Raw genomic sequence first — 24,847 nt, 5'->3', positions numbered from 1 at the left:
CTGCAATCTGTCGGAAACTTTCTCAATGTGTTTGGCGAAAGCAACGTCATCTTCCATCCAGGGAGCCCCATTTGACGTCACGTAACGTTTCCATGGTACTCGTGTGTTGATCGAACCTGCCGGTAACAAATGTAGCAGCACCGTCTGAATTATTTCGATGTCTTCCTTTAATGCGACCTGACGGGTATCCCAAACACTCGAACAGCATTCAGTAAAGGGCCAAACCGAGCGAGGTGGCGCAGTGGTTAGACACTGGACTCGCATTCGGGAGGACGACGGTTCAATCCCGCGTCCGGCCATCCTGATTTAGGTTTTCCGTGATTTCCCTAAATCGCTCCAGGCAAATTCCGGGGTGGTTCCTTTCAAAGGGCACGGCCGACTTCCTTCCCCTTCCTTCCCTAATCTGATGAGACCGATGACCTCGCTGTCTGGTCTCCTTCCCCCAACAAACCAACCAACAAATCAGTAAAGGGCCGCATAAATGTTGGACTCGTTGTGTAGTTTATAAATGAGCTACAGTTTCCTAGAATTATTCCAATAAACCAAAGTCGACCACTCACCCCCCCTACAACCGACCTCATGTGCTCGTTCCATTCCATGTCACTTTGCAACGTTAGGCCCGATATTTAATGGAAGTGACTCTGGCAAGCAGCATAACACAAACACACTATTCAAATATTGCGAGATTGTTCATCTTACTTTTGTACATGAAATGATATTTTTCCACATTTGCAGCAAGATGCCATTCATCACACCATCTCGGCATTTGCCATAAACATTTTAGCGAAACCACAAAGAACCTACATCTGAAAGACCGAACGCATCATTTAAACCACCCTCCTACATCGCACAGATTCCTAAGCTATGTCTTCTGATAGTATACTAAAGAGCATGCCTGAGGTGCAGAATACAGAGCCAACCTCGTCAGCAAGTAGTTTTTCTTCCGAAGACAACGGCGGAGACAGCTTCCGAAGTTTTATTCGAAATGACATGGCTGTAATAACGAAAAGGTTTTATTTTGTAATTACATATTTTGGTCATTATTATATGTCAAATGTCTTGTAATTAAGTTTCACTCGTCCTGTGACATTTTTTAAAACCGTTTAGAAATATACTGCGGACGTTATTGTACTTTGGTGTACGAAGAAAAGTTCAGTAATTTGTAGGTGAAAAATAAAACAAATGCGGGAGCGTGTTTCATGTTACATGTCGTCTGCTTACGTAGCAACCGATTAAGTGCTATCATATACCTCACTCATGCACAGTAAACAATGTTTAGGGACGGTATGGGGATCATGTTATATGTGTAGCTGAGATTAGTAAATGACTGATAATTTTTTAGCATTGTAATGCTGTGTCTCTGATGTTGAGATTATTTGAGCAATGTAATGTTGTGTCCTTTGTGTTACGAATAATAAATGATAGTATCCCATAGAGAGTAACACAGGAACACGCAGTGTAATTTGAGAAACTGTACGCCGCCTGTAGTAGTCTTTCTTGCCAGTCAGTACGAGAGATCACAGTATCTGCAGCTACCTCACTTTAGCATTTTGGGATGTAAGTGAGTCGCTTGTAGAGTCTAACAACCATGCAGCTTTCTGCTTTCGCCCACGTGATGTTCATTATCTACCACTCTTGTTCTTCTTCGGAATCCTCTTTCCAATTCTGAGGGATGCTCAGTTTCAAACTACGGAATTTGTGACATCATCTTTATCTCTAGTCTTATTGCTTGAAGAGTAATATCTACCACTGTTTTCTGGACTGTTGACGAAACGACGGCATCTTAGAGGGTAGAATTTTGGATGTGAATGTCGCATACTCCACTCATTGTAGATCGTCTAATATTTAATTTGGTAAAGTACACTCACGTTACTAATTCAACTACTTAAACCTTTCCATTTTTGTTTGTCTTCTGCGAATAATTCTCTTCTATGGTTTTTAACAGTGACTGGGGCCATAGCGATCTCTGTTAGCCTAGACAGCAGTTAGCATATAATTTACATGCTTTATATGTATATAACGATTTTTAAGTTTCCAAACGAAGAGGTGTTTAATCAGTTACCTTTTTAAATCTTTCTTATGGTCTTACCGTCTTGACGTTATTTTCAACGCGAAGTTACTGTTTAATCCTTCTTGCGATCTAAGAAACTGTCATAAAAACAATATATTTTCCGGAACTCTAATACACTTACGCTTTAGAACATTAGTTCAAGCGTTCTGTAACTAAAATACAACCCACAACGGCATCCACGTTTTCCATGCTGTGGAACTGTGTTGCGTAGTTGGCCGTATGTGGTTGTCTACGTAGGATAATAAAGCCGAGTGTTCCTCAAATAAATGTATGCAAGTCTCTTTCCACTTTGCCAGTTACCTTTTTGACAGTACAAGATGTGGAAATTTATTTTAATGATCTGGTTTTGTGCTTTTTAACAGCACTTACTAGTGGCTAAAAGTTCTCATTTTAAAGTCGTACAGGCGGCCGTTGTGGCCGAGCGGTTCTACGCGCTTCAGTTCGGAACCGCGCTGCTGCTACGGTCGCAGGTTCGAATCTTGCCTCGGGCATGGATGTGTGTGTTGTCCTTAGGTTAGTTAGGTTTAAGCAGTTCTAAGTCTAGGGGACTGACGACCTCAGATGTTAAGTCCCATAGTGCTCAGACCCATTTGAACCATTTTTTAAAAGTCGTACACATTTGTATGAATCTTGTCATTTCAACTGTAATTGAAATGCTCGTATTAATCACGAGCAAAAATATAATTTCTTAAAATGTTTTTTATAGTATCCGAGCTAACAAGTTCGGAAAGCAGCCTGGTTTATCCAGATCAGTCTTGAATTGCACTGTGGAGCACTCCTCAAGGTAAACTGATGCATGGGTACTGACTTTTTTGTAATGTACAGGTGGTATATAAAAAATATCGAAACACCGTGTGAAATGCATTCCTGAACATAAATGTAAGATTGCATGTTACAATCTTGTACAAGGACGCGCTGAAAAGTAATGCTTCCGAATTTTTTATTCTGTCTTCAATATCGATTGAGGTATTACATGTTATGCAAATTACTCAGTCGACGTTCTCGCTTCGCTGACGCAAGTTGCAACATTCCGCTGCTAGAGGGCTCCGAATTCTAGTATGTAACATGGCGGCGCGTAACGTAACTACGTCAGTATGTGAGGAACAGCACCCAGTAATCGAGTATCGAATTCGAAGAGTTGGTTCACACACAGAGCACCCTCTCCTGCAGCATGACAGTGCAAGACCACACAGAAGCGTTGCGGCCTCCACAATAATTCAACGCCTTGGGTTCAGTGACATCGATCATCATCAATATAGTCCCGACTTAGCCCCATCCGATATTCATCTGTTTTCAGAACCTAAAGAACACCTTCGAAGACTTCACTTTGACAGTGATGAACCAGTTGAAGCAGAGGTGAGATTGTGGCTGCGTCAGTAAACTCGAACATTCCAAAGTGACAGTATCAACAAACTGGTCTCTCATTGGGAGAAATTTATTCGTCGCCAGGGTAACTACGTTGAGAAATAAATGTGTAGACTTTAAGAATAAAGATGTAGAATGTTTATGAAGTTCGTTTTATTTAAAAATCTTTGAGTTTTAACATAAAAAATTCGGAGGGATTACTTTTCCGCACGCCCTTACAGCTATACAAATGTTATTACACAGTGCAGGCTGTACACTATAAAATGCTGTAGAGCATAATGCACTGAAGCGCCAAACAAGCTAGTATACGCATGCGTATTCAAATACAGAGATATGTAAAAAGAGAAAATACGTCGCTGCGTTCGGCAACGCCTATATAACACAAGTGTCTGGCGCAGTTGTTAGATCAGTTACTGTTGCTACATTGGCAGGTTATCGAGATTTAAGTGTGTCTGAACGTGGTGTTATAGTCGGCGCACGAGTGATGGGACACAGCGTCTCCGAGGTAGCGATGAAGTGGGTTTTTTTCCGTACGACCATTTCACGAGTGTACCGTGAATATCAGGAATCTGGTAAAACATCAAATCTTCGGCATTGCTGCGGCCGGAAAAAGATCCTGTAAGAATGGGACCAATGACGATCGAAAAGAATCGTTGAACATGACAGAAGTGCAAGCCTTCCCCAAATCGCTGCAGATTTCAGTGCTGGACCATCAACAAGTGTCAGCGTGCGAACCATTCATTGATATGGGCTTTCGGAGCCGAAGGCCAACTCGTCTACCCTTGATGACTGCACGGCACAAAGCCTTACGCCTCGCCTGGGCCCGTCAACACCGACATTGGACTGTTGATGACTGGAAACATGTTGCCTGGTTGGACGAGTCTCGTTTAAAATTGTATCTAGCGGATGGACGTGTACGGGTATGGGGACAACCTCGTGAATCCATGGACTGTGCATGTCAGCAGGGGATTGTTCAAGCTGGTGGAGGCTATGTAATGGTTTGGGCCGGGGGTAGTTGGAGTGATATGGGACCTCTGATACGTCTAGATACGACTCTGACAGGTAACACGTACGTAAGCATCCTGTCTGATCACCTGCATCCATTCTTGTCCATTGTGCATTCCGACGGACTTGGGCAATTCCAGTAGGACAATGCGACACCCCACATGTCCAGAATTGTTACATAGTGGCTCCAGCAACGCTCTTCTGAGTTTAAACACTTGCGATGGCCACCAAACTCGCCAGACATGAACATTATTGAGTATATCTGGGATGTCTTGCAACGTGCTGTTCGAAAGAGATCTCCACTCCCTCGTACTCTTACGGATTTATGGACAGCTCTGCACGTTTCATGGCGTCAATTCCCTCCAGCACTACTTCAGACATTAGTCGAGTCCATGCCACGTCGTGTTGCGACGCTTCTGCGTGCTCGCGGCGGCCTTCCCCTCGATATTAGGCAGGTGTATCAGTTCCTTTGGCTTTTCTGTGTATTATACGTGTTCAGTTAACACGTAGTGTCACCACCTAATATACCACTGATAGAGCTGACCAAAGCAGTCTCACTTCAGTGCAGCGGCTGTCCCAAATTAGTCATTTGAGTTTTTTGCAATTATTACACATGCTTTCTATACATTCCCCCCCTCCCCCTCTCATTAAGTTCTGTACCACCAATTTTTTTACACTTTTCGCTTCAACAGAGTATGAGGCAAGAACCACGTGACAAACATGGAGGGTTCGTTCGTTAAAAGAATCGGGAAGAGAAATAATATTAATTAAATTAAATTTGCATATGTGCCTTGAAAATGACAGGGTGTGCACCTGTCGAAATATCGGCGGTTAACACTTTATATGCTAGGAAAAATTCAAGTTTCCGAGAATCTACGTATTCTGTCTTTTGTGCCAATAATAAAAATTGAACTTTTTTCGCCTTACATACTCAGTAAGAGATTCTACGAAACTGTACATAGATACTGTTGACCATAACAAGATGCATTATTAAAAACTATTTTTGATGAATTAGTAAAGACGTGGGACTTACTAAGTAACACCATAGTACGGACTAAAACTGAGTTCTGACGATTCTAAAACTTGTCCACCATAAACAATTTTTGTCATGGAGTCGCAGTTCCTTTTTTCGCTCTCACTGTTATTTAGTTATTTATTTTCGTATCAGAAACTTAAATATTACATACAGTTATGACTATATTACTTTCCCAAAACGTAGCCCTTTTAATGCATTTTCTGTTCGTTAACGAAATTCATCTTCTGTGCAGGAGGCAGGATACATTCGGTAGTGAAGCTTATGATGAACAGTCTCGTCTTCTCCACAGTCACAGTGAATGTCATCTTGATCAGCGTAGGACCATCTTGCCAAATTAACCTTTGATCTGCCAACTCCATATCTTAGTTTATTCAGGGACTTCCAAGACGTCCATTTCTCATCATAGTCAGGAGGTAAAGTTTCAGAAACACTTTTCCAGCGAGGCGGAAGGTAGGTCGTTGCCCTCCATAATTGCAACCTAGCATTTTCAGCAGCGGTTCTAAATGCCGTTGATGTTCTAAGGAAACTCCTCCTTGACTTCAGCCCTTGTGGCTGCGGTTCGTGCACATTCAGAGAATGGGGTCTCTCCTATCTCACTGTCTTTCTTTCCTCATTCGCTGCTATTCCTCTTCGAAAATGAGGTGGTGTTATTAAGAACGTTGATACAATATCTTAAATTTAATTGGAAAATGCATAGCACAAGATTATATAAATGTTTGTTGAAGGTTAAAAATATGATTCCGTCGGTTCTGAAATCTGTTACATTTAATTTTTTTTTACTGACATTCACTACAGGCGTGTTCCGGCTTGTAAGCCTTTGTTAAGTGATACTTACATACAGGGTGTTACAAAAAGGTACGGCCAAACTTTCAGGAAACATTCCTCACACACAAAGAAAGAAAATATGTTATGTGGACATGTATCCGGGAACGCTTACTTTCCATGTTAGAGCTCATTTTGTTACTTCTCTTCAAACCACATTAATCATGGAATGGAGACACACAGCAACAGAACGTACCAGCGTGACTTCAAACACTTTGTTACAGGAAATGTTCAAAATGTCCTCCGTTAGCGGAGATACATGCATCCACCCTCCGTCGCATGGAATCCCTGATGCGCTGATGCAGCCCTGGAGAAAGGCGTATTGTATCACAGCCGTCCACAATACGAGCACGAAGAGTCCCTACATTTGGTACCGGGGTTGCGTAGACAAGAGCTTTCAAATGCCCTCATAAATGAAAGTCAAGAGGGCTGAGGTCAGGAGAGCGTGGAGGACATGGAATTGGTCCGCCTCTACCAATCCATCGGTCACCGAATCTGTTGTTGAGAAGCGTACGAACACTTCGACTGAAATGAGCAGGAGCTCCATCGTGCATGAACCACATGTTGTGTCGTACTTGTAAAGGCACATGTTCTAGCAGCACAGGTAGAGTATCCCGTATGAAATCATGATAACGTGCTCCATTGAGCGTAGGTGGAAGAACATGCGGCCCAATCGAGACATCACCAACAATGCCTGCCCAAACGTCCACAGAAAATCTGTGCTGATAACGTGATTGCACAACTGCGTGCGGATTCTCGTCAGCCCACACATGTTGATTGTGAAAATTTACAATTTGATCACGTTGGAATGAAGCCTCATCCGTTAAGAGAACATTTGCACTGAAATGAGGATTGACACATTGTTGGATGAACCATTCGCAGAAGTGTACCCGTGGAGGCCAATCAGCTGCTGATAGTGCCTGCACACGATGTACATGGTACGGAAACAACTGGTTCTCCTGTAGCACTCTCCATACAGTGACGTGGTCAACGTTACCTTGTACAGCAGCAACTTCTCTGACGCTGACATTAGGGTTATCGTCAACTGCACGAAGAATTGCATCGTCCATTGCAGGTGTCCCCGTAGTTCTAGGTCTTCCCCAGTCGCGAGTCATAGGCTCGAATGTTCCGTGCTCCCTAAGACGCCGATCAATTGCTTCGATCGTCTTCCTGTCTGGACACCTTCGTTCTGGAAACCTGTCTCGATACAAACGTACCGCGCCACGGCTATTGCCCCGTGCTAATCCATACATCAAATGGGCATCTGCCAACTCCGCATTTGTAAACATTGCACTGACTGCAAAACCACGTTCGTGATGAACACTAACCTGTTGATGTTACGTGCTGATGTGCTTGATGCTAGTACTGTAGAGCAATGAGTCGCATGTCAACACAAGCACCGAAGTCAACATTACCTTCCTTCAACTGGGCCACCTGGCGGTGAATCGAGGAAGCGCAGTGCATACTGACGAAACTAAAATGTGCTCTAACATGGAAATTAAACGTTACCGGATACATGTCCACCTAACATCTTTTCTTTATTTGTGTCGGAGGAATGTTTCCTGAAAGTTTGGCCGTACCTTTTTGTAACACCCTGTATACATGTGCGTCAGCAGTGTTTATACACTGAATACTTTTTCATTTTGGCATCCGTTTGCACCAACGGACATGTTAAATCATGGAGAGAGGGAATTTTTGTCTAAAACTTTGTCAGCTATATACATTATGAAGGAGATGACAAATGAATCTCAGCTCGTCAAGGTAAGAGTTGACCATCACGCTAGTACGTGTTAACTTGTCTTTTACGTAAATCATGTGTCAACTCATTCAGGATGCACGCGCTTGACAAAATTCTAGATTGTCACTGCAGAAATTGCCTGTCGACGCACATATCTACTAATGTTCGTGTACTAACGCGTACCCGGTTGGAAATTTGTGCCAAACTGAAAAAGTGGTAAGAGCAGGAACGACGTTGCCGCACATTTGTATGCAAGTTTCACTTGACAATGTCGTAAGATTTAAGAAAGTCGTGCAGTGAATGCCAATAAATGTTTTGGTTTTGGTAAAATGTTTACAGACGTTTTGAAATAATGACTTACCTTCAACAGATTCTTAGCTGGTGTGAAACCCAGCGTAAAAAATTATTATATTTATGTGTTATAATTTGGAAAACTTTTCTTATCGATAAAGTATGACGCTTGCAAACCTCTTGACTGTGTTGCAGATATCGTGGTCGTGATGTGGATGCTGATTGTCTGTACACTCAATGTTGTACACGCCAGTTTTCGCCGGTGAGTAGCAGTATTACAATTGGAACTATGGCTTGGCAACAGTGTTTTCGTTTGGTCAAATAAGACTACTTTCCACTTCTCAACTATGTATAGTAACACGATACCTTTATTTGCAGTGGTTGTCATAAGAAAGGGAGAGAATGAAGAACGAGCTTTACCTCTGTGCGTTATATCATCTATCTCGGCTTACAGGACAAAAAGTCATTTCCATCATGACTGCAGTATGCTATAGATCCTATGGACAATTTATGCAATGAATTTATCCGACTAACTAGTGTTGATTCCTGATGTGCACTAGTAAGCATGATAAGGGATTTATCCTTCTCAGTATCGCACCAATATTGTCCTCTTAACACGTTTAATCTATTTGTATTTAAATGAATTTTCAGTCTGTGTTTGGCAGAACATAATGATAGTATTAAAAAGGAAAAACATTTCCTAATGTTCCGCAAAACTATATTCATTTGGTTACGAACCGGCGTTGGGCTTCACAGACCCTCTTTAGGAGACAATCGAATATCGCAAATGCATATAAACATGATGTGCGACCTAGACAGATTTTATTTATACAGAAAATACAAAAATGATAGTGTTTGAAAAGGAAAATATTACAATAATCATATTAACTAAAAGAGGTAGGGAGGGGGTTAAACAAAGTTTTTATGTGGAGATACATTTAACAAGTGATCAGAAAAATAATGAAATTACAGTTTGAGTCCAGTATTTGTGACAAAAACTTAATTTAACAAAGAGAAGAATGGGAATTGAGTCTGATCATTTAATATTAGGCTGGCACTCGGTATCATGTGTTTGTTCATTTCCAGTATTTTCACTGAGGTCATCCTTCTGTTTATCTTGACAGACTATACAACTTCACATTCCACATCATATGAATGGTTTTATTGTAAACGATGACCAGCTTCTCTCATTCTTATGAAGGCTAACTGCCACAGCTCTGGCTGACTGATGAATATACACTTTTTCATACTGCTTGCAAGTGATTTCATATACACCACTCTGTGCCAGGTGTTGCAGCTTGTCTTTCCTATTGAATAAAAATCTTGATATATTATTGGTATTATAAAATGCTGGCCTGTAATTGCGAGATTAGCTTTTTTGCAAGATTGCCTGAAAAATTTCCAGTATATGGAATTCTGTACCAGGATTTGAAATTACTGAGTGATTGCTGTTGGCCAGCGTATAGCAGTTGTGTAATGTAACTCATTTTCTTTTTGCGTAGAATATTATCAATCAGGGCAGATGTATAGCCATTGCTGGAAGTGATTTGTTTGAGGTTTATAGTTTTGTTTGAAAGGCTAATTTGGATAATGGAACAGATGTAAGGCGACGCACCATTGAACGGAAAGCTGCATGTTTGTGGCTCTATGGTCGCAGGGAGCGTGCAGGAATTACTGTATCAGTAGCTATTCTGTTCGTGTTTTCTTGTACTACTGTCTGTACTAAGAGCCAAGAAATTTATAGAAGAACCTCCTAGCTCCATTGTAAACTGAATTTTCTTATGTTGTGAATTTAAATGCTGTAGTAGTGTGTCTGTCTAGTAGTGCCGGTCGACAAACATAGAAGATCATCGACATATCTGAACTAGTACTTAATTTTACTATTCAGTGGCTCTTTCTATATGAAATTTTGTTCGAAATTGTCTATGAAAATTTCAGATACAACAGGTCTAAGAGATGAACACATAGCTAGGCCATCAGACTGACTACAATACCTGCTTTGAAACTGGAGGTAATTCTGTTTTACTCACATTTGAGTACCATCGATTACGTCATTCAGTGCTACAGGATTTTTTGGATTTATGCAAAAGGTCGGTTAGTATGTTTATGGACTCATCTGTAGAAACATTTGTAAATAAGCGCCGGCCGGAGTGGCCTTGCGGTTCTAGGCGCTACAGTCTGGAACCGGGCTACCGCTACGGTCGCAGGTTCGAATCCTGCATCGGACATTGATGTGTGTGATGTCCTTAGGTTAGTTAGGTTTAATTAGTTCTAAGTTCTAGGTGACTTCGTAAGAATTAGAGAAGCTGGTCATCGTTTCGAAGAAAACCATTCGTCATCATCATCATCATCTTCGTTTCCCCTCCATCCAACATCTGGTCGAGTTGGGGTATCAATGGTACTTCGCCACTTTACTCGGTCTTTCCACCATTGTTCTTCAACAATCTGGTTCCATAGCAGGTTTCTCCTCCTTAAACTCATCTTTATTGTATCAGTTCCTCTTGTTCTCGGTCTTCCTCCTGGCCTCTTGCCTTCGATAGTGAACTCCATCATTCTTCTCAGCATTCTTCCCTCTCCCATCCTCTTCACATGCCCAAACCGTTTTAATCTATTCTTTTCAATTTTCTCAGTCAACTTCTCCACTCCAATTTCCTTACTAACATCTTCATTTTTCAGTACGTCGCTCCTCGTCTTCCCTAGCATACTTCTCAGATACTTCATTTCACTGGATTGTATCCTACTCTCCTCTCTTACAGTCACAGTCCAAGTCTGTGAGCCGTAAATTAGTATGGATGTGAAGTCAGTCTTGTATAGCACCAGCTTGCACCTCACTGGCACTTCCATTCCCCACACCAAGCCCCTCCCACACTCGTAGAATGTACTACTCTCTCGTATTCTTTTGCTAATTTCTGTCTCCAAACGAGCATTCCCCATTAATACACTTCCCAAATATTTAACGTTGTCCACTATTTCAACATTCCTTCCCTTAATATGAATTTGTCCCTTGCCCTCTCTATCCCTTCTCTTTACCACCATGGTCTTGCTTTTCTCCACACTAAATTTCATTCCATATATGATGTCTGTTTTTGTACCTTCTTACTGCTTGTTCCCCACACCACAATGTAATCAGCAAATAGTAACAGCTTCCTCCTCCTTCCTCTAGGGGCTTCTTCCGTCTCTTTGACTATTTCATCCATCACCGTTACAAGTAGTAGTGGTGATATCACACTTCCTTGTCTTAGCGTGAAGTTTTACAGTCTGTCAAGATAAGCACAAAGATGACGTCACTGAAAATACTGAAAATGAACAAACACATGATACCGAATGCCAGCCTAATATTAAATGATCAGCCTCAATTCTCATTTTTCTCTTTGTTAAATTAAGTTTTCGTTACAAATACTAGATTCAAACTGTAAATTCCTCATTTTTCTCATCATTTGTTAAATTTATCTCCACATAAAAACTTTGTTTACCTCCTTCATATGTTAGTTAATGTAATTATTGTAATATTTTAGTTTGTAAACACGGACATAATATTTATCTGTGTTTGCGATCTTCAGTTGTCACCTGAAGATGGCCTGAGAAGCCGAAAGCCGGTTCGTGACCAAACAAATATGATTTTGCAGAACATTAGCAAGTTCGAGCTTCACTTAGGATATTCCTTGGGGCTTCAGCATTAGTTTTTGAATATACTGGATAACTACGACAGTTGAATATCCAGTCGCCTTAATCTGCACAGGTCGATGACCGGGACGACAATAGAGTTATGCAAATAGCATACACGGCAGGCGGTCCCGCTACAGAAACACATGCAGCAAGCCGGCGTTACTAGTGGTTGCCATCGGGGATGCCGGACAGTATTCATCAATTTGCAAATTAATATATCACTAGTACCGCATACGTCTGACCAATCTGATCACGGTGTTCACGTTCCGAGTTACATTAACAGCTTTTCATCACGTACACTGTGAATTCACTACGTGTGAAAGTTGAACCCACGTTCTTTCGTCCACTTTATTTTCGATTTGACGTTGATTTACCCTATACACCATAAAATTTATTTTTGTGGACATAAATATGGCAGGACATATTTGCAATTGCACTGATAAACGTAACACACTTTCATTAAAAATACACTGATCGTGGTTTCAGAGCAGTCACCCTTTACAGAACCTCTGGAGCAGTGTAGGTTTTTCGTTTCAGCTATACATGTCTTTTGATAATGAGTATGTGTGACTTAATATCGTAGCAAGCTGTGGTATTCTGAAGCGCACAGTGCTATTTTAAATCTTTTTACATTTTTATTAACGTAATCCTTATTATAAAACGAAGGAACGAAGGAAGGAAAATTTTAGTTCGTCGTTCCGTCGACATACAGGTCATTATAGGGGGAGAATAAGATCGGATTGGTTGAAGGATGGAGAAGCAAATCGTCCGTGCCCTCAAAGGACCGATTTAGGGAAATCATGGAAATCTTAATCTGGATGGCCGGATGCGGATTTGAACCGTTGTCCTACCTAATGCAAGTCCACTGAACCACCTCGCTCAGTAATCCTTGCTGTAATTGTGCGAACACTGTATCCATACATTCCGTGAAGTATATGCGAATGACATTCGAATATTTACATGATATCAAGTACAACGGAGTATTACTATGTGGGATAGCCTTTAATAAATGAATACAAGATACATATTCGATACTGACAAATCTACCCATCATATATTTTGGGGATTTAAGCAGCTTTCGTTATGTTACCGGAAGTCTACAGAAACCGCACTGCACGCGCGCTGTGTGACAACAGGCTATGTTACCGAGGTTATATAACTGAAGCCAATATCTATCATCATCATAAACGTATTTTCCTTTAGAATGCATCAACGGAACGAAGAGTTATTTTATGGGCCAGTTGGAAATTCCATTCAGAGACATTTAACAGGAGTTCTATAAAACTCAGTCGATAGACTTCCTTCTGCGTTTTTGTGAGCTTCAGTTGCAGTTTAGATATAGAAATTAATGACAAAACGATCCACCGAGAAGCTACGGAACTGTATTCTCATGTTCGTACATTTTCCCAACAGGTTGTGTTTGCGAGCGGCTTTTTTTATGCGAGGGGGAGGAGGGGGGGTATGAATCGTGGTACATGATGTCCTGCTATCCTCAGGGCCCGGGTTCGATTCCCGGCGGGGCCGGAGATTTTCTCCGCTCAGAGACTGGGTGTTGTGTTGTCCTAATCATCATCATTTCATCCCCATCGACGTGCAAGTCGCCGAAGTGGCGTCAAATCGAAAGACTTGCAGCCGGCGAACGGCCTACCCGACGCGAGGCCCTAGTCACACGAAACTGATTGCCTGATGTGCTGCTAGGAAGAGCGTCTTGCGGATGTTCACCTGAATTCACTATGGCAGAAGTGAAGTTCGATGGAGTGTTGTGGAGTCTTGCGCGGGTTTTGCTAATCTGGGATCGGATCTTTCGTTTTGATAGAGCTAAATCTAAAACAGGGTATTACGTAAAAATTGCAGTACCATTCTTCCTATTCCGTGGCATAGTGTGGGATCGGTTCTTTCTTTCTTTACCGTTTACAGAAAAAAATTGGAAGTATTTTCTGAATTAGCCTGCTTAAAGGGCTAACCTGAACGCAATCGAATATCTTTAAGATGATTCAGAGCGTTGTTTGCGGGTCAGGTCAATTCAACCAAAAATTAAACAAAGCTGTTCAGCAAGTTGCAGTAAGAATGGAAACAATTTCGGCTTCTACTCTTTCAGAATTTGACCGAAGCTATTTCCTGGAGACCAAACGCTGTAACTCTAACTGATGGAGATCCCACACGCTATTAGTTACATGAGTGGCAATTTTATAACAACACAGACTTTCAGCCATATAGTATATCTTTGACCTTTAAATTATTAGTGTCAGCCCTCATGATGTTCATGCAAAAATCCACGGGCGTTTTGCATGCTGTTTAGCAGCACAGATGCAGGAGGGCACGATAAAAATTCACGGCCGAACATTGAAACACTGCCTTAAAAGGAAAAAGTGCAATTTTTTCAGCATAGTTTTCGTTTACGCTAATATAATCTGTGTAAAGTTTATCCGGTAAGTATAATCCACACCTATACTACAGTTCTGCAAGCTTTGAAAACATTCATTGCGGCAGCCATATTTTCAGTTGACTCGAACTGTTTTCCAGGAAGAAGTATCTATAAATATGGAAATAGATCGAAGACAAATGGGACGAATACTTATCAGCAGAGTTGGATGTTCCAACAGTTCGTACTGTAAATTCCTCAGTTTTCCCATCATGTCAGTCCACAAAACTGATTTGGCGCTATCAAGATGAAATATATTTTTAAATTAAAGCCTATTATTACGTTGTTTTATTAATTTGGTCCTTAACATCCTCTAGTTTCATCAGTTGTTTTACCCTGTGAAAGGAAATCAATAACACAAATCCTTTTACATCGTAGTAAAGCCTACCCATAATCTTCTCGACTGATAAAATTTACTTCGCTGTTGTTGGTACAAAGTCACCGGTTTTCACCAAACGTTTTGATTGCTACTCTGTTTCTGACAAGAAGTGGGAAACCAATGCGTCATCCACAGAAAGAAATAGGTGCACAGAGCTGTTTGAATTTTCTTATGTTGTTTAAAACAGTTTGATTTTAGCTACTATTTAAAATAGCGTTAATATTTCGTAATCCTGTAATCTCCGATCATCCATTACCATGTCGCGCATTTTCTCGATACTTTCGTTTGTAGTTACAGTTCTGGGTGGTCCTGCACGTGAATGAACTTCAAGAGAAGGGCGACACATTTGAATTCAGTCAATCATTTCTGAATTATTAAAGCTGAAGGGTTCTTATAAACCTACATCAACCTTGTGCGTGTTTTCTTTGGTGGTACACCGCTCAAAACGAAGAATTTTATGTTAGGAAGGAATTCCAGTTAATCCATTTGAACGATACCCACGAAACACGACAGCATTAAAAGTCGTAAGAACGAAACTAGTTGACTGACACTCCATATACGTTAATGTGCACCGTGTACAAACACAACAAAAACATCATTTCATCGACAAAGACCAAATCTGGACTAGTTGAAAGTACGGGTTGCCGACGTAAATAATTCAGTTAAGTCCCCTATCGGAGTAAGAAATATCTGATATTATAACCTGTACGCAAGCTTTTCATAATCGACGATTTCTCTTCCGCAGTAAGCAAAGTCCATATCAGGAACCTAAACCGAATTATTGGGCTGGAATAGGATTTTCTGTCCTACTTTACGATACTTGAATGGTTATTGTTACCAACTACCGCCCACACGACTTAAGAAAGCTGTAAACTTGTCTTGTTTTCCGTGTTGGGCGTAACGTAGAAAAACGGACTTAGAATATCAGCATGTTGGGAACTACGATCAATATTCATTTATGGTAGTTCGTGTTAACGAAGGGAAACGTTAACCATGAAGCTCACACGTTTCGCACCGAACACGATATTCCCACAGCGCGGAATGCTGTCATCGCTTTGAATCTCGCTGCCGTCCGTAGATTCATCGTTGCAACTGTCGGTGAATCAGCTTCTAATTTAAATTACTTTCCGCTTCATACAGGCAATAAAGATAAAATCGGAGTCGGGATGCAGTCAACAAGCGCTGGCTGGTTTACGATGTACCGTTTTTGTTTATTACAAATACACTGACGAAAAATAATCTCGGTACGAAGAAGAAGTCGTGCGACATAAACGGAAATCGATAGGCGTGTTTCTACGCCTGAAAAATTATGTCTATTCAAATTTAGCACGAGTTGCATTAGAGTGGCGATAATAACGCCACTATGAGGATGAGGATGCAAGTCATGTATATTATAAATACACAATGTAAAGCTCGTGAGCGTTAGTTACGTTTGAGGCTGGACGTGGTGAGTTGTTAGTCAAGAATGCCTTTAAGGCGACAAAGACGCCATTATCAACACCTTCCTGAGTTTCAACGAGGTCGTGTAATAGGGTTACGAGAAGCTGAATGTTTTTTCTGCGATACTGCAGAAAGACTTGGCAGGAGTGTAGCCACTGTACATGATTGATGGCAGCGGTGGTCACGAGAATGTATGGTGGCAAGATAACCGGGCTCTGGATAGCCATGTGGCACTGCCGAAATGGAAGACCAGCGCGTTCCCGTATGTCTCTGGCCCAGCGTACAGCATCTGCAGCAGCAATTTGAGCAGCATTAGGCACTACAGTGACAACAAATGTTAGAAATCGGTTATTTCCAGCACAGGATCGAGCCAGACGCCCTGTAGCGGGCATTCCACTGATCCCGAACGACTGCCATTTGCGATTTCAGTGGTGTCAAGCGAGAGCTAATTGGAGATCAGGGTGGAGGTTCGTTGTGTTTTCTGATGAAAGCTGGTTCTGTCTCGGAGCCATTGATGGCCATGTGTTGCTTAGAAGGAAGCCAGATGATGGGAAGCAACCACAGCTAGACACACTGGACCTAAACATGAAGCTACGATGTAAGGTGCCATTTCGTACGACAGCAGGAGCACTTTCGTGGTTATCCCAACGAATTCTGGCTGCAATTTGTACGTCAATCCAGTGATTCGACGTGTTGTGCTGATATTCATGAACAGTTTTCCAGGAGGTGCTTCCCAAAAGGATAACTCTCACCCACATACCGCTGTTGCAACCCAACATGCTCTGCAGAGTGTCGACATGTTGCCTTGGCCGGCGCGATCACCATATCTGTCTCCAATCGAACACATGATATATCATCGGTCGAGAAATCCAGTATCATCTACAACCAGCATTAACTGTCCCTGTATTGACCGACCAAGTGGAACAGGCATGGAACTTCATCGCACAGACTGATGTGCGGCACCAGTAGAACAGAATGCATGCACGTTTACATGCTTGAATTCAACATTCTGGCGGTTACACCGCACATTTTCAATGACTTATCTCACACTTACGTTAACCTGTGATTTTGCAATGTTAATCACTTAAATACAGTATGTTACCTAGACAAATATACTACAGAATTTTCTTTACTCTACATTAATTATTTGTTGGTATTGTGATTTTTTTCCCATCAGTGTATATAAAAAAATTGAATTCGGTAAGTTGGCGCTCTTCAACTCTGTTTGCGAAATCCGAGACCCTTTACTTCCATGAGAATGTGCATCTTGTGTAAAGTCCTTTCTTCTAAGAAATTCATCTTCATTACAGCACTTTCTTTACGATTTTAGGAGTGAGTCACGACATCTTAATATTTTTACACCAGAAATGATACTTGGTATGCGAAAAAGACGTACTTCATTTAGATGTAGTTATCAGTATTTGCTAACTCGAGAACCTTACAACCATGAACGGTAGTTTTTTTATTACAGAATCCATGTTGGTTCCACGTGGCACACGGAAACAATGAGAGATGTACACTAATGAACCAAAACACTACCACCACTGCCCACTGTGAGACTAAATGCCAATTGGTGGCTTTGCGGGAACGTGACGCCACAAGGGAAGTATGTAAGCAGAACAGAGACGAATCGTTCTAGCAACGATACAGGTCGCATATGGGGAAATGCGCTGACATTAGCAACTTTGACAAAGGACAGGTTATTATGCCCCTGGCATGGGAACGAGCATCTCGGAAACCACGAAACTGGTCTGCTGTTGCTGTGCTGCTGTCGTGATTATGTATGGAAAGTGGTTGAAGAATGGTGCAACCGACCCTTGACACCACGGTGTTGGGCGTCCACGCCTCATCACGGAACTTGCAGGACGGACGCTCGCTCTCAGTGAAAAGCGCGGTAGGCGGCGATCTGCGGTAAATCTGACAACAGATCACAGTACTCGTGCAGACACAATTGTTTCGGACCACACCGCTCAGGACACATTGTCGAACATGGGGCTCCGCAGAAGACGACCGCACGTGTTCCCATCTCGACCGAACGACATTGTTAGTTACGACTGCGATGGGTTCAGGATCATCGAGATAGGACTGTGGATCAGTGGAAACGTTTCGCTTCGTCAGAGAATCACTTTTCTCGTTCCGCTAAGTCTACTGTCGTATCCAGATATTCCGTCATCCAGGCGAAGGGCTGCTAGGAACGTGCACTGCGTCACGGGCGCAGGTCGGCGGGGACAATGTTATTATGTGCAGGACATTCGTGTGGGCTACCGTGGGACCTACGGGAGTAGTAGAACGCGTCATGACAGCTGTGGACCACGTGAACATGCTTACTGTCTTCGCCGACAGCGATGGCATCTTCCATCAGGATAACTGTCGAGTCACGAGGGTAGAATAGTGCTACAGTAGTTTGCGGAGGACGATAAGGAAATCACGGCGATGGCTGGCCAACAAATTCGTCTGATCAGAACTCGATGAAACGCGTGTGAGAAGTTATCGGCCTCCAGCTTCGTGCCCACAAACCACCGTCCCGTGATTTACGGGAATTGTGTGACTTTTACGTAGATGCCTGATGTCATATCTCCGGAAACCTACCAAGGACTTATAGAATCCATTCTATCCATAATCGTTACATTATTGCGTTCCAAATGTGGGCCAACATGCTATTAAGCAGGTGGTCGTAATGCTTTGACTCATCAGTGTAAATTTTATGAACAAAAGTCCGTCACTGTTATACGATACTTACTGTACTTTTATCAGACGAAGTTACTCTTTTCCTTCTGCATCTCTTATTCTTCAGACAAAAAAACGATGCTGTCATAAATCGGAAGCTTGTTTGAACGCTGCAGAACTTTGTCGAAGTGACCAAAGCGTACTACACGAGTCAAAGTGTGGAGCTCGAGTTCAACGTGGGCACTGCATTGCCAGCAGTTCCAGGAGCAAACATCAGATTGAGCACAAAAAGATCCAAGATCCTCCGCAGATGGAATTCTGAACCTTTGGATCTTCGACGTCAGACTCCACTAAGGCACCAAGCCAAACCACTTAAATTATGCGTAACAATCATCTGTTGTTGGGATATGAGAAGTTTCAATGAAAATAAGACCTCGTCCTTGGGTGCTTTAGTTATCGGATCGAGAGAATCGACTGCGCTTAGGGTTTTATTCATCTGTGGCGCCTGGAGCGGTGATGGTAATTTCTATCGAAATACCTGGAAAATTTGAGACTTCCTGACAGATTAAAACTATGTGCCAGACCGAGACTCGAACTCGGGACCCTTGCCATTCGCGGGCAAGTGCTCTATCAACTGAGCTACCCAAGCACGACTCACGACCCGTCCTCACAGCTTCAATTCTGCCAGTACCTCGTCCCCTACCTTCCAGACTTCACAGAAGCTCTTCTGCGGACCTTGCAGAACTAGCACTCCTGGAAGAAAGGATATTGCGGAGACATGGTTTAGCCACATCCTAGGGGATGTTTCCAGAATGAGATTTTCACTCTGCAGCGGAGTGGAGTTTCATATCAGCGCACACTCCGCTGCAGAGTGGAAATTTCATTCTGAGACAATCTGTTTGACCTGCTTATTCGCAGATGATGTATATAATTCACTATTTTACGAGTATTTCAATTAAAAACGAAAATATACATTCCAAGGCAAAAAACGACTCTCCAAGGAGGAATTATCCGAATGAGACGGAAGTCAGTAGGTATGATGTACATGTACAGACAAACAAATGGTTACAATTTCAAAAATCTTGGATTTATTCAAGAGAAAGCTGCGGAAATTGAGCAATCACTTAGGCGTTTGTCCACCTCTGGCCTTTATGAAAGCAGTTATTCGGCTTGGCATTGATTAATAGAGTTACTAGATGTCCTCCTGCTGGATATCATGCCAAATTCTGTCCAGTCGGCGCTTTAGACCGTCAAAATCCAGAGTTGGTTGGAGGGCCCTGCCCACAATGCTCAAACGTTCTCAATTGCAGGTGAAATCCGGCCATCTTACTGGCCAAGACTGGGTTTGACAAGCAGCGAAGTCCTGTTTGGAGACTCAAGTCAGCGGTGGTATACCAGCCTGACTGTGGCGCTCCATACGGTCCGACGTTCAGGATTGATGGCATTTCATTTCATAGCAGGACCCCTTTGATTTCCATCCGAGGCACCCTTACAGCGCAGTGATACGTGGACGATATTTGTTGCCCTTCATAGGAAGCCATCCTGGGCTAACATTTCAGCGAGATAATACCCGCGCGCACACAGCGAGGGATTCTACTGCTTGTCTTCGTGCTTGCCAAACTCTGCATTGGTCAGCAAGGCCGTCGGATCTCTCCCCAACTGAGAACGTTTGGAGCATTATGGACAGGGCACTCCATCCAGCTCGGAGTTTTGACGATCTGGCGGGACAATTGGACAGAATTTGGCACGACATACCTCAAGAGGGCATCCAACAACTCTATCAGTCTATGTCAAGCCGCATTACTGCTCGAATAAGGGCCGACTTGCAAAATTTGTGAAACTTTTTCCCTTCAATAAACCATTCAATTTTTCTGAAATTTTAATCATTTGTTTCTCAGTACATGTACATTGCTTCTACTGATCTCCTTCCCATTCGGACAGTACCTTCGTGGTGTCTTTTTTTTCTTAGAGTGTAAAATAATTTTTCACTGATGTAAAGAAAATCACTGTTTCTGCGGGGCCGTTCGCGTTGTCAGTTGAGTACACTGGACACGGTGAAAGAACCCGGTGGCGCTGAACTGAAGTGACACTGGTTTCCAGGCCGGCACGCCCCGCAGTCATCGCGCGGACGCGGCTGGCAGCTGTTTCTGACAGTCTGCAGGATGCGCCTGTCCTCTACTGCCGGAGGTGCCGCAGCCTTGCTTCCGGCAGTTGTTTCACCCACGCCTGCTCCCCCGCTGAGGCAGGATTCGTGCTATGCCTTTGTCTAAGTAGAAAACAGTATATTTTCTCTCACCATATTCCAGCACACCTTTCAAGGACTCTCAGAATTCTAACAATGAGGGTCAATTTTCTTCACAATAGAGACGCGATAGGTGAAACGCCCCTAATCGATAGGTGAAACGCCCCTAACTTTGATTTATATTTGGGAACGTATTATTTCGTCCATACATGTATTTTAACGATTTTTTCAAAACTGTCTGGTTCTCTTTGAAAATAGCTCGCGAACACAGCCCCTTTGGTGGTTCTGTCATAAAGAAAAAATAACTGAGTGGTTGGTATCACTCTCGGTATCAATGGGTCATCTACCAAAGCACGTGCCTTCCTTTCTTTCAACGATTGTGCAGTATATCTGATCACTAGAAAACGTTTTCCTTATATTTCAGAACAACGAGGATGGAATTTCTAGTTACTCGAGGTGCGATAGTCTGTGGTTAAAACGTCTGTACGTAGTGTTATATTGTGTTAAAATATCTCCTTTCATGTTTGTTGCGAAATCCTGAAAAATTGCGAAATAGGAGGAGTAGACAGATTACTTCTTGAGGGCAGTTCTCATATGCCGAAATAGACGAGACTGTATGTCTTCTCAGTCGATGTCACGACATGTAAGGGTCCTACATGAAATTTGGACTGTTTGAAATTGTCAGTTTGTTTCCTATTGTCAAGACCTTAAAAGACACAACCAGCTTAAAGTTTGAAACGAGTCTTTAGTTTTTATGTGCATCTAGTTTTTGCCAAAACAGCTTACTCCTGTACACTTTATGTTGGTAATTATTTGAAATTTCGTCTTACTTTCATAGCTTCCGTTTCCCGTTACTTAGTCATTTAGTAGTTACACAGTTATCACTTCTCGGCTTCTAATACTGGTGGACGTATTCGAATTTCTGTCTACACAACCTAGCGGTCGATCAAACTAAACACCTTTCTAGAAATATTCGAGACATTGACCGATTTTTACACCCAAAACTATCAACATCGCTGAGGAAGTTTCAGACACAGAGAGGTCTGGACGTTAGAAACACTTATTCATGTAAGCTTCGTGATATGTTTCTGCGCATTTACTACGTGCCTACGTGAAAAATAATCCTGGAACTATATAAAAAATAAGACTAATGAAACTGGGAAGGTGAAGTTAATATGACATAACGCATTTTCTTTTAAAGTAACATGGATACGGACGATAAGAACGCTTAGAGTAGCTTCCACTTACGAATGGCTGGTGAGTAACGTATAGCCGTTGTGTCCGCAAAATTTATGTCTTATCTGTAAGTAAAACCTTTGGTATTGGATTCTGACAAAAATATTCTATTGTATCTGTGTAGAGGCTGAGTTTGTTATTTATAAACTTTTAGAAAGAGGTTATAGTTTTTCTTAGCAGTTTAAAATTTATAGGTGTTCAAGATGGTGACATTAGCAGCTTTCATAAAGATATCGTCATAGTATTTAGAAAGAATGTAATTTCTTTGGCGAGCGAAGAAAGAAAAATTGAATCAAACAAGATCGATATTAGGTGTACTGGAGTGGGCTCGGCTACGATTGTAAATAATTTCGATAAGCAATGCATTTTCCTCTGCAAAATCGGCCAAATAAAGTAAAAATTGTCTAATTTGCGCTGATGACAAACACGCCTCTGTGATTGTGATGCAGTGGTGGTGGAGCTCGCCGCTATACGGAAACCTCTAGCAATTGTGCTCACGGTGCACGGCCATCGGTATGCCGGGCACGCCGTGCCTACGCGCTTCCTACCGCAGGAAACGCGGGCTTTAATGGCAGCTTCCAAACCGGAGACTCATACCCTGCTATGAACACTCGTACTGAATATATTGTTTTGTGGTTTCACGCGCGCAGAATTCATTCACGGGTGAAAAATCTGTTATAGTACACAGCTGCATGCAACCTTCTCAGAACAAAATCGATATCACCATGTTAACCTTACTAGCTTTCTTCCTTATATTCACAAGATCGTAAAAAAAACTGTAAACGAACTGACTGGATCATAAATGCCAGAAATATCTTTCTTTACACTCTTGACTACTTCCTGTTTCTATCTTCCGGTGTACAGAATTTTATTTCCTTTGGACCACACATGACGTATTTTAATGAGACCGGTGTTAACATTAAGTATGAACGTCTCCAGCAGGCAACACAAAGCACGAGTATATGAAGAGTATAAATATTCAACCTGACTATCGCGATCATAGCGGGAACCGAGCCCGTCACCCACTGGTTATCCGATTGACGTTAGCGGGTACGGCTATCCGTATCAACGATCTGCAGAAATCAAATCAAAATTCAGTTACAACTTTATCAAATTATTTAATACGAGGGTCACTCCAAAAGACATGCACACTATTTTTTTTAATCCATCTTTTATTCTATATGTTTGGAAGTTTTACAGTGTGTAGATACATCCTTTAGGAACAATATTTTCATTTCTCCACATAATTTCCATACCTCTCAACTGCCTTACGCCATCTTGGAACCAGCGCCTGTATACCTGCACGGTAAAATTCTAGACCAACCTGTTGGAGCCACTGTTTGGCAGCGTGCACAAGGGAATCATGATCTTCAAACCTTGTTCCAGAAGAGAGTCTTTTAGTGTCCCAACGATATGATAGTCACATCGAGCCAGGTCAGGACTGTAAGGCGGGTGTTTGAGTGTTGCCCATCCGAGTTTTGTGATCGCTTCCATGGTTTTTTGATTGACATGTGGCCGTGCATTGTCGTGCAACAGCAAAACATCCTGCTTTTGCCGATGTGGTCGAACACAACTCAGTCGAGCTTGAAGTTTCTTCAGTGTCGTCACATATGCATTAGAATTTATGGTGGTTCCACTTGGCATGATGTCCACAAGCAAGAGTCCTTCAGAATCGAAAAACACCGTAGCCATAACTTTTCCAGCAGAAGGTGTGGTTTTGAATTTTTTTTTCCTTGGGTGAATTTGCATGATGCCACTCCATTGATTGCCTCTTCGTCTCTGGTGAAAAATGATGGAGCCATGTTTCATCACCTGTCACAATTCTTCCAATAAATTCATCTCCACCATTCTCGTACTGTTCCAAAAGTTCGCTGCATACCGTTTTTCTTGTTTCTTTGTGAGCCACTGTCAACATCCTGGGAATCCACCTGGCACAAACCTTTTTTAACACCAACACTTTCAGCATTCTGCAAACACTTCCTTCCCCTATCCCAACGTAGCGTGACAATTCGTTCACTGTGATACGTCTGTCAGCAGTCACCAATTCGTTAACACTCTGCACATTGTCTGGAGTGTGTGCAGTACGAGGCCTGCCGCTGCGAGGACAATCCTCAATATTGCCGTGCCCGCTTTCATCATGTTACCTGCCTGCCCACCGAGTAATAGTACTGCGATCGACAGCAGCATCTCCATACACCTTTTTCAACCTCTTGTGGATGTTTCCCACTGTTTTCACAGCACAGGAATTCTGTGACAGCATGTTGCTTCTGACGAACGTCAAGTGTAGCAGCCATCTTGAAGACATGCTGTGACGGTGCCACTCACGGGAACAGGTTGAACTAAGTTTGAAAACAAGAGGGAAGGATGCATCTACACACTGTAAAACTTTCACACATGCAGAATGAAAACTGTATTTTTACAAAAATAGTGTGCATTTCTTTTGGAGTGACCCTCTAACGTATTCAAT

At 42.2% G+C, this 24,847-nt stretch overlaps 1 protein-coding gene across 1 annotated transcript in view; it reads left to right on the top strand.

Moving 5' to 3' along the window:
- The window catches only part of LOC124721206, a 1,098,625-nt gene that overhangs the window by 8,702 nt on the left and 1,065,076 nt on the right, over positions 1 to 24,847 (top strand). The window contains exon 2 of the mRNA XM_047246056.1: positions 8,524 to 8,590. Coding sequence (XP_047102012.1) covers positions 8,566 to 8,590 — 25 coding nt within the window. The 5' untranslated portion in view covers positions 8,524 to 8,565. The remainder of the gene's footprint in view (positions 1 to 8,523; positions 8,591 to 24,847) is intronic.

Source organism: Schistocerca piceifrons, chromosome X (genome assembly GCF_021461385.2).
Source record: "Schistocerca piceifrons isolate TAMUIC-IGC-003096 chromosome X, iqSchPice1.1, whole genome shotgun sequence".
NCBI lineage: Eukaryota > Metazoa > Arthropoda > Insecta > Orthoptera > Acrididae > Schistocerca > Schistocerca piceifrons.
Note: the sequence above shows the minus strand (reverse complement) of the source record. Positions and strands in the feature narration are given on the sequence as shown.